The sequence below is a fragment of the Podarcis tiliguerta genome, assembly GCF_965153285.1.
Source record: "Podarcis tiliguerta genome assembly, chromosome: 2".
NCBI lineage: Eukaryota > Metazoa > Chordata > Lepidosauria > Squamata > Lacertidae > Podarcis > Podarcis tiliguerta.
Genome location: NC_139535.1, coordinates 17865060 through 17878106, shown reverse-complemented (window position 1 = coordinate 17878106; position 13047 = coordinate 17865060). Strand labels below are relative to the sequence as shown.

The window sequence follows — 13047 nt, the reverse complement described above, 5'->3', positions numbered from 1 at the left end:
CCTGCCATTTAGGCCAAGTGACATTCCAGCCTCAGGCAATTGACGCTGGGCGTTGTGAAAGGGTAGCAAATTCGCGGGATCTCCTTACTGCTAGAAAAGGGAAAGGTTCCTTTAAATTGTTAGAGGTGCCCGGCTGTGTGTAATTTGCTTTGGGCAACAAAATGTATCTTTCACGGTCATTCCTGTCTTTGCTCGGTAGAGGATGAGACTCTTAATCTCGGGGTCATCGGTGGATGAAAAATTCTTGCACTGCAGGGGTTGGACTAGAAGACATTCATGGTCCCTTCCAACTCTACAATTATGTTTATCCATGAGGTGATTATGAACAGAAGGAGTCAAGGCTACGGCAGTTACTCATGCCTTCAGAGTAGTTTTTTGCTGATATAATGGCTGGTAATAAACAAATTTAATTATTGTGCTGTGGGTGTTACCTGGTATGCCATCAGAAATTATTCGGCGGTGCAGATAGATCTTAAATTGCTTAAAGCTCTCTCGACTTCATTTTCTTGTTTTCCTATTTAGATAATTACTTAAATTCACTTCAAAAGGTAGCAAAGCAACTCTCCTGGGTTTGGGGCCTTCCAGCATATTCCACAGAGTGTGGCCCTGAATCTCTGCCCGAAGGTTTTCCCCGATGATGCCACTGGGCTTACTAGGGGTTGTACATGTTCTCTGTTGCTCTGCAAGCCATGATACCTCCTGGGAGACTTCTGGGTAGGAGGATGCCAGCCATTGTAGGAGGATGCCAGCCATAGGAGGATGCCAGCCTTGAGGAGGGCAGAGGCCTTGTGAGCAAAACGGAAAGGCAAATGCTTAGCTATAGCTCCTCATGATAACAGACATTCCTGAAAAAAGACGTCATTGATTTTCTTAACCAAAAAAAGAACATTCATGTTGGATTGGGTCAGAGAAACTCAAACAACTCGTCTTGCTCATTTACTCATTAACTACATGAAGAGAGCCTGCAGCTGGCTTCTTGTGAAACGGAATCGAAATAGCCGAATTTTCTCCCCTGTACAAATACATTTGTTAAAGCACTAATGGTTTTCTGTGCCTTGCCCCACATTTTATTCTGAAGTAATGAACTCTTTGTGTGACTCCCTTGTCTGACGTGAACTACATCTGCAACCAACATAGTGTCCTCCAGCTGTTGGGGGGCTCCCACTCCCATTCTCTCTTGCCATTGACCATTTTGCTGGGGTCTGATGGGAGCTGGAGGCCACAGGTGAGCTGTTCCGAAAATGCCGCTGTTTCAGCTGGATTCCTAGAATTGCTGGGAAATGGGGAAGGCTTGTAATTTCTTGCCCTGTGTCCCTGCTCTGCATATGGGAGCATTCACAAGGAAACCAGCAATAACAGCTGTGTAACACTTTGTCTGTGATCATGTCCAGACCATAGATGTAAATCACTCATATACTTGGTTTCCCCTAAAGAATATTCGGAACTGTGGTTTAAGATTTTAACAACTCTCGGCACCCTCCACAGTTCCCAGGAATCTTTGGGAACATAGCTGTTTTAAAGTGGTATGAGTGTTTTAAATGTATAATACAGATGTGACCTACTTCTCTGGTTGGATCTCTGGTTCTGTAGCCTTATGAGGCTTTGCCCTCAGGTGGGAAAAAATATTGCGCCCGGGAAAGGGAGTGGGAGTCAAACAGACACTCAAGGAATAGTTTTGGAGAAAAAGCTTTATTTCTACCATCCATGAACTGGTAGAAGGAGCAAGTGTGATAACTCACAAACAAGCACGGGTTTACAGTCATTTGCAGAGAGTATATATTCCCCTTCCAGTTCCCTCCTCCTCTCCTACTCTTCAGGAGTCCTGCCCCATGTTGAGTTTCCTGAGCATGTACAGAAAGCTCCTGTCTTTGGGGAGGGGGGTGAGAAGCCAAGGGGGTGGGTCGAGGAGTCTCACGGTTCAGCATGTCCAAGATGTTGCAACTGAATGAGATAAAAGTCAGTTCTCAGGCTTGCTTGACAGAGTCTATTCATTAGCTTTTTGAAGCCTTCTCGTACTGATAAAAGTAACAGTTTGCCTATGCATCTTGTGAGAAAACAGAGGAAAACTTTAGCTGTGGATTTTTAGAAGAGAGAAAGGAATTTTGGACAGTTTTGAGGCCTGGTTTGGGGGCTGTGACTTCGGGCCTAGGTGTGGTCACCTGTCCTCACCTCCTTCAGTTCCTTCTCCCTTCCCCTTCCATGCTTGTAGAATTAAGTTCCCAGGTTTCTTGGGAAGTTTGTGTGTGTGTTTCCTAACACACCCCTAAAAGGAGTGTGGGCACCAGCCATAACATGGCTGTTGTGGTGGGGTTGGGATAATGCAAAATGGTGCCTGTAGAATTTTTGGAGAAAATAAAGGAAAGTGAGAAGAGATTGAGATTGAGTCACAGGAAATTCTGAGAGAAATAAAGTTATACCAAGTACAATATATGCAAATGATAAATCAAGAGATAGAATGGAAAATTAGACAAATTAGACAAAAGACATTTGAGTCGGCAAATAAGTGTGGGAAATTGTTAGCTTGGCAAATGAGAAAAAGACAAAAACTAAATACCATCACTAATTTAGAAGTGGAAGGAAAGATCATACAGAACCCAGCTGAGATTAGAAAATGTTTCCAGAGGTACTTTAAACAACTATATACACAACGGCCACAGAAAGAGACTGATAGATCAATTTTTGAAAATAAATGGATTACAAAGAATCTCTCAAGAAAACAAATTGAGGCTGAACTATAAAATAACTGAACAAGAGGTAGAAAGTGCCATTCAGAACATGCAACTAGGTAAATCTCCAGGGCCGGATGGATTGACTTCTAGATACTACAAATCATTGAAAGAATGGTTGGTACAACCTTTGAAGGAAGTTTGTAATGAAATATTGGAAGGGAGAAGGGCACCAGAGTCATGGAAGGAAGCGTACATCACACTTATACCGAAAACAGAGACTGAAAAGACACAGCTCAAGAACTATCGCCCTATATCATTGCTAAATGTGGATTACCAAATTTTTGCAGATATTTTGGCTAAAAGATTAAAAAAAGTTTTAGTAGAGGAGATTCATAGACCAAGCAGGCTTTCTCCCAGGTAGACACTTATCTGACAATATGAGAAACATAATTAACATTCTGGAATTGTTACAAGAGAATATTAACACCAAGGCAGTTTTGATTTTTGTGGACACGGAGAAAGCCTTTGACAATATTTCTTGGAGTTTTATGAAGAAGAATCTCCAGGGGATGGGGGTAGGACAAGCGTTTGAAAATGGTATAGGTGCAATTTATTCTGAACAAAAGGCCAAACTAATTGTTAATAATGTTGTGACGGAGGAATTCAGGATAGAAAAAGGAACACAACAAGGCTGCCCAATCTCCCCATTGCTTTTTATATCGGTCCTGGAGGTCCTTTTGAACATGATCAGAAGGGACCAATTGGTTAAAGGGATACAGGTCGGAGCCAAACAATATAAATTAAGAGCATTTGCAGATGATTTAGTTTTGACTTTACAGGAGCCAGAATCTAGTACTAAAAGTGTTTTAGAACTGATTCAAGAATTTGGTCAAGTGGCAGGATTTAAATTGAATAAGGATTCCTCGCAAGACAAGGGAAAAGTTGACAGCTATGGACCAGAACATGATATGGACATGTCCCCTCCATCAATGGAAATAATGGCCACTGTCCCCACTTGCTCACAGAAAGAAGCCTGTTACATGTCTCCTTCATTCGGAATAGGTGGATTCTGGAACCCAATGAATTGTGGGCATGTTTAAGGGTTGTGTGTTCAATAATAGAAAGGCCAAGCCCGTGGGGGGTGGGGGTGGGGAAAAGGAAACAATACTTCATTGATTAGGGTGCAGCTGGGCCATTTCTGGGAACTGCAAATATTTGCAGGGAGTTTCTTCCAAGAGAAACTAGAGTGGAAAGGGTTCCCCTTTCCAGATAGGAATGACAGTGGAGAAGATGTTACCTGTGTGCATTCTAATGCTCTTTTTTTCTGCCTTTCCTCCAGCAAATAGTTTTTCGCCACTTGTTAGTCAAGCCTGGTGAATGTATCATAGTGAAGGGGAAAGTGCTACCAACGGCCAAGAGGTTTGTGTTGTTGAAGGTGGGCTGGTATATTTTTGTTGGTGCAAAAAACAACAACAACAAAAAAAAACACACACAAAAAAACACACAACACATATAGAAAGGAGAATTCCTGAATGCCAAGCTCTAAGTTTGGGGCAAGTACTCTTTGGTGAAGGAACTCCAGCAGAAATTTAAAGTCACAAAATATGCAGCAAAGCAGAGCGTGGAAATACAGGCTGTATTTAAAATATGCCCCTCCAAAATGTCCCCTTAAAAAATTTCTTTCCAAAGTTTCTCTTCCCCCTGCATAAGAAAAGACCACATGTTTGGTATGTTATAAATGGCTTACTTACAAACTCTCCAAAGGTCAGATTCATGTGCTTCAGAAAAGTTGCACAGGCAGTAAAACTTAGCTTGGTTACAAAGTGGTGAAAGTGCCTAAATTATTGGTTTAGGAACTCAATCATGGTTTATGAGAGCCATGCTGTTGGAGCAACCAAAACATTACTGGAATGATAAGGTAAAAAATACAGTACAACCATATATTTTAAATTAGTAATCTAACCAGCCACTGATGCTGATCACTACTAAAGGATGCTTACTTTAACTTTCCTTAAGAATTATTAGATGCTATTTTTGTGTGCTTTTATGGGCTCCTCCAGATGAACTGTCCATCCTGCTTTTCAAAGCTTAAAGGTAAAGGTATCCCTGCCCGTATGGGCCAGTCTTGACAGACTCTAGGGTTGTGTGCTCATTTCACTCTATAGGCCGGGAGCCAGCGCTGTCCGCAGACACTTCCGGGTCACGTGGCCAGCGTGACAAGCTGCAACTGGCGAGCCAGTGCAGCACACGGAACGCCGTTTACCTTCCCGCTAGTAAGCGGTCCCTAATTATCTACTTGCACCCGGGGGTGCTTTCGAACTGCTAGGTTGGCAGGCGCTGGGACCGAGCGACGGGAGCGCACCCCGCCGTGGGGATTCGAACCGCCGACCTTTTGATCGGCAAGTCCTAGGCGCTGAGGCTTTTACCCACAGCGCCACCTGCGTCCCTTTTCAAAGCTTACGTGGAGCTTATACAATGCCTGCTCTTTATTGAGTGTTCTGACTGTGGAGGCAAAGCATAGCTTTTTTTTGGGGGGGGGGGTTACATATCTTCCCATTAATCATTATCTGACTCTTCTGAGTACAAGCAAGTTAAACGGTCCCATGATCATCACCACCAGTCTGTTAAAGGACTTGAAAGATGCAGTCAAATACCTTCAGCAGTGGCTTAGCATGGGTTGGCAGTGCCCGGGGCCACATGGAGGGGGTGAGAGGGAGGTAAATGGATGTAGTACGCATGCACATTCAACTGCTTAATGACATCCGCATCACATGGGAGATCTGCAGAGATGAGAAGAGTTGACTTCCTTTGTCTGCAGAGGTCACTTTCTGGTTCACATGGAGAAGTTGTGACAGAAGCACACAACTGTATTGAGGCAGCACCAGGTGGTGAAATTTGCGCCCTGGATAACTGCCCCCACGCTACACCACTGCCAAACAGGACTTTAGCCAAGTCACAAACCCAGGCTAAGTTCTTGTCAATCAGCAACAGTATCCTGCTTCCAATATCACCATAACAATCGAACTGTTAGTCTTTGTCTCTGCCAGCTTCTGCTAATCCACCTTGTGAGTGTTTGTCTCATGTGGTCGTCCTCTCTTTCCAGCTTTTCCCTCAACTTGTACCACAATGATTCAGACATAATCTTACACTTCAATCCTCGCTTTGATATCAACACCATTGTATGCAACTCAAAGAAGAATGGGCAGTGGGGCTCGGAGCAGCGGGAGTCGGTGTTCCCTTTCAAGCTGGGAGAAGACACCAAGGTGAGCAGGAGTAGCCTCAGCACTGCCATAACTTCAAGGAGAGGCAGTGGTCATTCTTGGATTGGGGGGCTCCTTGGGCACTGGGGACTTCAAAATAAGTTGGATCCTTGCTCCATCTCTCTCAGCACTGCCTTCGCTACCTGGCATTGACTCTCCTGGTATTAAGTAGTGAGTGGACATAGCAGACGACAGAGATTTCTCCAAGTAGTTCTTTATAAGTAAACTGGAACTGCACTGCACTGCAAACAGCTCAGCTGGCCTGTTTTTATAGGCAGCTGACTGTCAACATTGTAACAACAACAACCCAGGGTTTCCCGCCTAAATTAACTGACGTGGACCTGAGTGAAAACTATATACACAATACCCCCTGGTGGCCAGGGTGAGAACTTCAATACATAATACCTGGGTTTCAGGGAGAGGCTACCTGAAGATGCTGAAAAATTGAACCCAGGTCTTCTGCATGTGATATGGTTGCTCTTTCCCCTGGGCTAAAGCATCCTCAGAGGGGCTGCTAACCAGATAGGAATGTAATGAAATAATTCTCTTGTGCTGCTTCTGCCTTTTTGAGGGTGTTCTGAAGTGAAGTATGATCATTTGTGGTGAATCTCTCTCTCAATTTCGGCACACAATTTCTTATAATAATTTATTATTTATACCCCACCCATCTGGCTGGGCTTCCCCAGCTACTCTGGGCGGCTTCCAACAAAAGATTAAAAATACATTGAAACATCAGTCATTAAAAACTTTCCCAAACAGGGTTGCCTTCACATGCCTTCTAAAAGTCAAATAGTAGTTGTTCTTTGACATCTGATGGGAGGGCGTTCCACAGGGTGGGTGCCACTACCGAGAAGGCCCTCTGCCTGGTTCCCTGTAACTTGTCTTCTCTTATTGAGGGAACTGCCAGAAGACCCTCAGAGAGGGACCTCAGTGTCCGGGCAGAACGATGGGGAAGGAGATGCTCCTTCAGGTATACCAGACCAAGGCTGTTTAGGGCTTTAAAGGTCAGCACCAACACTTTGAATTGTGCTCAGAAACATATTGGGAGCCAATGTAGGTCTTTCAGGACCAGTGTTATGTGGTCTCGGCGGCCGCTCCCAGTCACCAGTCTAGCTACCGCATTCTGGATTAGTTGTAGTTTCTGGGTCACCTTCAAAGGTAGCCCCACACAGAGTGCATTGCAGTAGTCCAAGCGAGAAATAACTGGAGCATGTACCATTCTGGCGAGACAGTCCGGTAGGCAAGTAGGGTCTTAGCCTGCGTACCAGATGGAGCTGGTAAACAGCTGCCCTGGACGCAGAATTGACTTGCACCTCCATGGACAGCTGTGAGTCCAGAATGACTCCCAGACTGCGTACCTGGTCCTTCAGGGGCACAGCTACCCCATTCAGGACCAGGGAATCCTCCATACCTGCCCGCCTCCTGTCCCCCAAAACAGTACTTCTGTCTTGTTAGGATTCAACCTCAATCTGCTAGCCGCCATCCATCCTCCAACTGCCTCCAGACACCCCCTGCAATGCAGGCATCTCAACACATGGTTTCCCATCCAATTTGAAACCAGACCAGACCCTGCTTAGCTTTTCCAATGTTCTAGCAATTTTATTGCTGCACCACTAGAGGGAAAGAAAGGATAGATGAGTTTTGATGTGAAAAGCATCAATTAGCTGGTTTTTTTCATTAAATTGTTAAAAAAGAGGGTTGCCTCCATGTCCTGTTTACAGTTAGACCCCTTGAAATGAATGAGCTCAATTTTTCCATGCCTATTAATTCAGGGTGCCTAACCTAAGTAGAATTGGCTTTGGCTACAACTCTGAATTTCTCTCCCCAACCTTAACTTCTACAGCCAAACGATGAGTGTCATGGTTTCAGGTTGATCTGCCCTAACAGAACCCCTCCAAACAAAATTGGTCAGGAGGTGTAATTGCAAGGGTGATAGTAGTTTGTTTATTTCCCTCCCTCTCTCCATTAATCTACTCCTGTTTGGGCCATAAATCTCTTGGAAGCATCTAATTGCCTCTTTCCAAGGCACAACCCATGAACCTAACTCCTTGACTCTTCTTCTTCCCAGATCTCTTTGTCCTTTGATTCCAAGGAAGTGACTGTGAAGATCAAAGGGGGCCAGGAAGTCAAGTTCCCTAATCGGTTTGGGGTGAATTCTGCAAATATATTCTCGGTGAATGGAGACTTTGCGATCACAAGTGTCGAGTTGGACTGAAGTTCAGCCATGTCTTATTTTGTATGCCTATAGAAGGAAAAACAGAAAATAAAATGTGTTGCTTGACCTTGTCTGCCTTGCCATTTTCTTGGGGATTCCTTTTGACATACAAATAGCACTCCACTCTGGGAGGCAAACAGATACCAGCCAGCGACAAATGTGAACCTGGATTAAAGTTAGATTATTCCTGATTTGAATTCCAGGTTTTCTTCTTGGCTAAGGTGTGAATGCATGCACGATTTTGTTATGTTCAATGAGATTTATCTAGAACCCATGTTTCATTGAACTTAATTTAGTGTTTTTACCCTGCTTTTCCCAGATCAACAAAAATGAAACAGTCCCAGTTCTTGGGTTTAGAATCTTAAAAAGACAACACAAAAGGAAAATGGATTGGGAGGAGGAAGTAAGCAAACTCAGAACAGTTTTTAGTTACAATTTCCTTTAATGACCAGCTGGGATGGAAGCTGTTCTAGGAGAGCAGGAGCCAAAAGTTTTTGCTTTCTCTTCTCTTACCTCCTGACAGGTTATCATTTCAGGTGACTTCAGTAAATAAGCATTTAATAGAATGTATAGAAATGCAATAATTCTACCAGTGAACTTGTGAAGCAAAAGCACTGAGCTCTTTCAAAGTGTGGCACAACCCTCTGGCTGTGTACACACACCATATGCTTAAAGGACCCCCCCCCAAATGCTGGGAACTCTAGTTTTAAGGATGCTGAGCTTTGTATCTCTCTGAGGCATAAACTACAGCTCCCACGATCTTACAGTGTGTGTGAAAAGTACGAATGCCGCCTTGGCCTTATGTATTTGAGCTGCTTGGTGACAGCAATCTGGTCCCTTGGTCCCTTAAAAGAACTGAAATTGAAATACTTGTACAACTTGTACAACTTGTATACAGTGAGATTACACGAGCAACCAGTGTAATACAATGAATGCAATACAGTTGTACCTTTGAAGTCGGCTTTGAAAAGAATGTTCAAAAACTGGAACACTCACTTCTGGGTTTGCGGCATTTTGGAGCTAAAACGTTTGAGAAAGACTCTCCTCCCTGGAAGAGAGGGGAGTGGTTGTGGGTGGGAGCCCGAGCACCGCCCCTAGCAGGGGGCGTTAGCCCCCTGCCTCCCACGCAGGCACCCAACCAGGTGCTGCCGAGGGGGGGCGTGTACAGCAGCCTATATGCTGCAGCGCCAGCCCCTCCTCGGCCTCACTCTCAACACATTTGCAGGAAAAGCAAGTCAAGGAAGGATGACACGGATGAGGAGACAGGTAGTTCTTCTTCTGAGTATGATAGTGATGCATCTTTGGGCTCCTACTGGGGTAAAGGTGAGGAGATTTCTGGTCTTCCTGACTGGGCTCTATCAAGGAGGGCCAATTGCCATCGGAAGAAGTTCAGGGGGGGACCCAGGAGTGGAAGGATGGGGCTCTGGTAAAAGATTCAGCCGCATCCACCTACTCAACTTCTGATGTGATCCCAGGGGATCATCTCTCCCCCAAACTGCGTGCAAAAATTTTAAATGGAGAATTTGTTGATATGTTTAAGTTAGTTCCTCCTGCAGAGGAGTTAGGTAGGGGCGAAAAGAGGCCTTCCCATGGGAAGCGGAAGAGCAAGTACCCATCCGTGCCTAGGACATTTGAACACTGGCTAGATGGGTTCCAGGCTTTTATGGGTACGATAGTGGCAGCCTATCCCAAGAGAGGAGTTCACTTGGTTGCTTACCTTTCGCATATTCGTACGGCATGCGCCCTCTCGGGTGAAGCCGCTGCCATAAGCTATGATAAGTTTTGTAGAAAGGCCTCTAGGATCCCGTTGGCACGCTGGGACCAGATCGAAAACGGCATCTGGTTGATAGCAGTGGGTCCGTATGTGGAGAAAAAGCAGGGGGATTCATACCGTTCGGCCAGGGTCGACCCAAGAAGAGACTTCAGGTGCAAGGTATGCTGGGAGTACAATAAAGGGTCATGCCAAAGGGCATCGTGCAAATACCCTCACGAATGTGAGAGATGTGCCGGGGCTCACCCGGTAGCAACTTGCTTTAAGGGGGGGAAACAGCTCTTTCGTGGAGGCTGAGGGTTCCATCACTCTAGTTCCAGGGGAACCCCCAGGGCTGGAAACAGAAGATGAGGTAGTTTTGGAATTGGCGTTTTCCCCTATCAAGCTAGCCCCTCTTTGCAACCTTCTGTCCCTTTACCCAGATAAAAATGCAGCGTCATATCTTTGGGAGGGTTTTTCCAGCGGGTTTTGAATCCCAGTAGCAGGTTCTTTAATAGCAAAAGATTCCCTCAATCAGAAGTCTGTTAGGGAGAGACCGGAAATTGCGGAGAGGAAGATAGCCAAAGAAGTAAGCGCAGGCAGGGTTGCGGGCCCGTTTGATAGCCCCCCCTTCTCAAATTTACACATATCACCCTTAGGCATCGTTCCCAAGAAGACCCCTGGGGAATTTCAGCTCATTCACAATCTCTCTTATCCAAAAGGCGGCTCAGTAAATGATGCCATTCCACCAGAGTTATGCTCTGTAAAATATGCCACCTTCGATCAGGCAGTTAAATTAATCAGGAGTTTTGGTCAGGGGGCTCTTTTAGCAAAGTGCGATATTGAATCGGCCTTCCGCCTTTTGCCGGTGCATCCTAATGACTTTTGGTTGCTGGGCTTCAAATTTAAAGGGAGATATTATGTTGATAATGCCATGCCAATGGGCTGCTCAGTAGCTTGTTCGGTGTTCGAAACATTTAGCACCTTTTTGGACTGGGCCTTGCGTTTTAAAACTAATTTCATTGGGGTTGCACACTATTTGGATGATTTTCTTTTTGTGGGAAAGTCCGGCACCGGGGAATGTGCCTCACTGCTTGGGGCCTTCTCAGCCCTGGCCCAGGACCTGGGTGTTCCCCTCGCAGCTGAAAAAACCGAGGGCCCGGCTACCCGCCTCACGTACTTGGGTATTGAGTTGGATACAATTGCCCAATCATCCCGCTTACCTAAGGAGAAAATTGACATCCTTACGGAAATAATCCAGACTACCCTTACGCTAAAAAAGATCACTCTTAGACAGATTCAATCCCTGTTAGGTCATTTTAATTTCGCGTGCAGAGTAGTTTCCCCCGGACACCCCTTCTGTGCCCGCCTGGCCAGGCTTTCAGTAGGCCTCAAGCATCCACACCACAGGGTCCGACTTCCCAAGTCAGTTAAGGCGGACCTAGAGGTTTGGTTGACATTTTTGGACCACTATAATGGGGTATCCCTATGGCAGGATGTTTTTAACTTGTCCTCAGATTTCCAGGTCCAATCAGATGCGGCAGGGTCCCTGGGCTTTGGCTTGTACTTCAGGGGATGATGGTGCGCTCAACGATGGCCAAAGGGCTGACAGGGCGAGGCCATCACGTGGGACCTCACTTTTCTCGAGTTTTTTCCAATAGTAGTGGCCGTACATATCTGGACGGAGGAGTTTCAAAATCGCCAGATGTGCTTCAGAACCGACAACCAGGCAGGGGTGAAAATATTGGCTAGGCAGTCATCCCGATCTGCGAGGGTCTCCGCCCTTCTGCGGTCGTTCGTTCTCCGGTGCCTTGAGTATAACATTATTTTTTCAGCCAAATTCATACCAGGGATCAATAATGATATAGCCGATGCCTTGTCTCGCTTTCAGATGTCTCACTTCCGGTCGCTGGCACCTGGAGCGCAACTGTTGCCCGAACCCTTTCCGGAGCACCTGTGGAACATTGGAGACGCAAAGTGATTAAGGGAGTATTAGCGTCTGTTGCACCTTCCACTCTCAGGTCTTACAAGAAGGCCTGGTGCGATTTCTTGGGCTTCAGGTTTGGGGTATCGGGGCTTTCCCCTAGCGTGCCACCCTCCACTGACGACGTTCTGAGATACCTTTCCCATCTTGACGATTTGGGACGTGCCCCTAAAACTCTAAAGATACATGTAGCCGCCATCAGCTTCTTTGCTAAAGCCACGTTTTCCTCCGATCCATGCAGTGACTTCCTGATACGCAGAGCTATTGAGGGTTGGGGCAGGCTACAACCCCCTAGGGCCGAGGGCCATAAGCCAATTTCTTATGGGTTGCTCTCTCAGATATGCACAAAGCTTAGGTCAATCTGCTGGACCAAGTTTGAGGCCCGCCTTTGTTTGTTTGTTCCTTAGAGGTCAAAGGGAATCAAAGGGAACCATAGAGGTCAAAGGTTTGTTTGTTCCTTAGAGGTCAAAGCGTGAGGATAAGGAATCCTTCCTGCCAGCACAGCTTATCTATTTGCAGCCCTCTCTCAAAAGTGCCTTGCTACCTCAGTTGGGCTCACTTCCTATAGTAGAGCCCTGGCTGGGATGAAAGGACAGGCAGGTAAGGTGTGGACCAAGTTTGAGGCCTGCACAAACTCTCTTAGATACGCACAAAGCTTAGGTCAATCTGCTGGACCAAGTTTGAGGCCCGCCTTTTTTCCACGGCATACGCTATCGCCTTTTTTGGCGCCCTGCGAGTTGGCGAAGTTGTAGCCGAGATTAGTGCAGATAGCTCAATGCGTAGCCTCCTTATGGAGGACGTGCAGTTGTCCAAAACGAGCATGACGGTGCGGATACATCAGTCCAAAACTGATCAGGTCGGTAGGGGTGTTCTTGTTAAACTTACAGCATCAGCGCAGCAGGGCCCATGCCCGATCAAGGACACTAGGTGGTACCTCTACCTCCGGCCACCCAGTCCAGGTCCGCTTCTGGTTCACGAAGATGGGTCACCTTTATTGAGACTCCAATTCACAAGGGTACTTCGCAGAGCTATTGATGATTGTGGTTTATCTTCCCAGGATTATGCTGCACACTCATTCAGGATTGGCGCCGCCACAACAGCTGCGCGCTTGGGTCTGCCTGCGGATAGGATTAAGGAGATGGGCCGGTGGAAATCCGATGCTTATAAAG

General features: G+C 46.0%; 3 protein-coding genes across 6 annotated transcripts in view; 2 read left to right on the top strand and 1 right to left on the bottom strand.

Annotated features, from left to right (window-relative positions):
• The window catches only part of LOC310670955 (galectin-1-like), a 30991-nt gene extending 22781 nt beyond the window's left edge, over positions 1-8210 (top strand). For both annotated transcript variants that reach the window (XM_083426839.1, XM_083426840.1), the window contains exons 2-4: positions 4009-4088; positions 5773-5932; positions 7998-8210. In XM_083426839.1, the coding sequence (XP_083282965.1) occupies positions 4009-4088; positions 5773-5932; positions 7998-8144 (387 nt within the window). In that variant the 3' untranslated portion in view covers positions 8145-8210. The remainder of the gene's footprint in view (positions 1-4008; positions 4089-5772; positions 5933-7997) is intronic.
• LOC310670490 (E3 ubiquitin-protein ligase TRIM7-like) overlaps positions 1-13047 on the bottom strand; it is a 329122-nt gene that overhangs the window by 126307 nt on the left and 189768 nt on the right. The window lies entirely within an intron of this gene.
• LOC310670789 (olfactory receptor 2D3-like) overlaps positions 1-13047 on the top strand; it is a gene marked incomplete at its 3' end in the record, with an annotated part of 126299 nt that overhangs the window by 22294 nt on the left and 90958 nt on the right. The gene's annotated exons all lie outside the window — the stretch shown is intronic.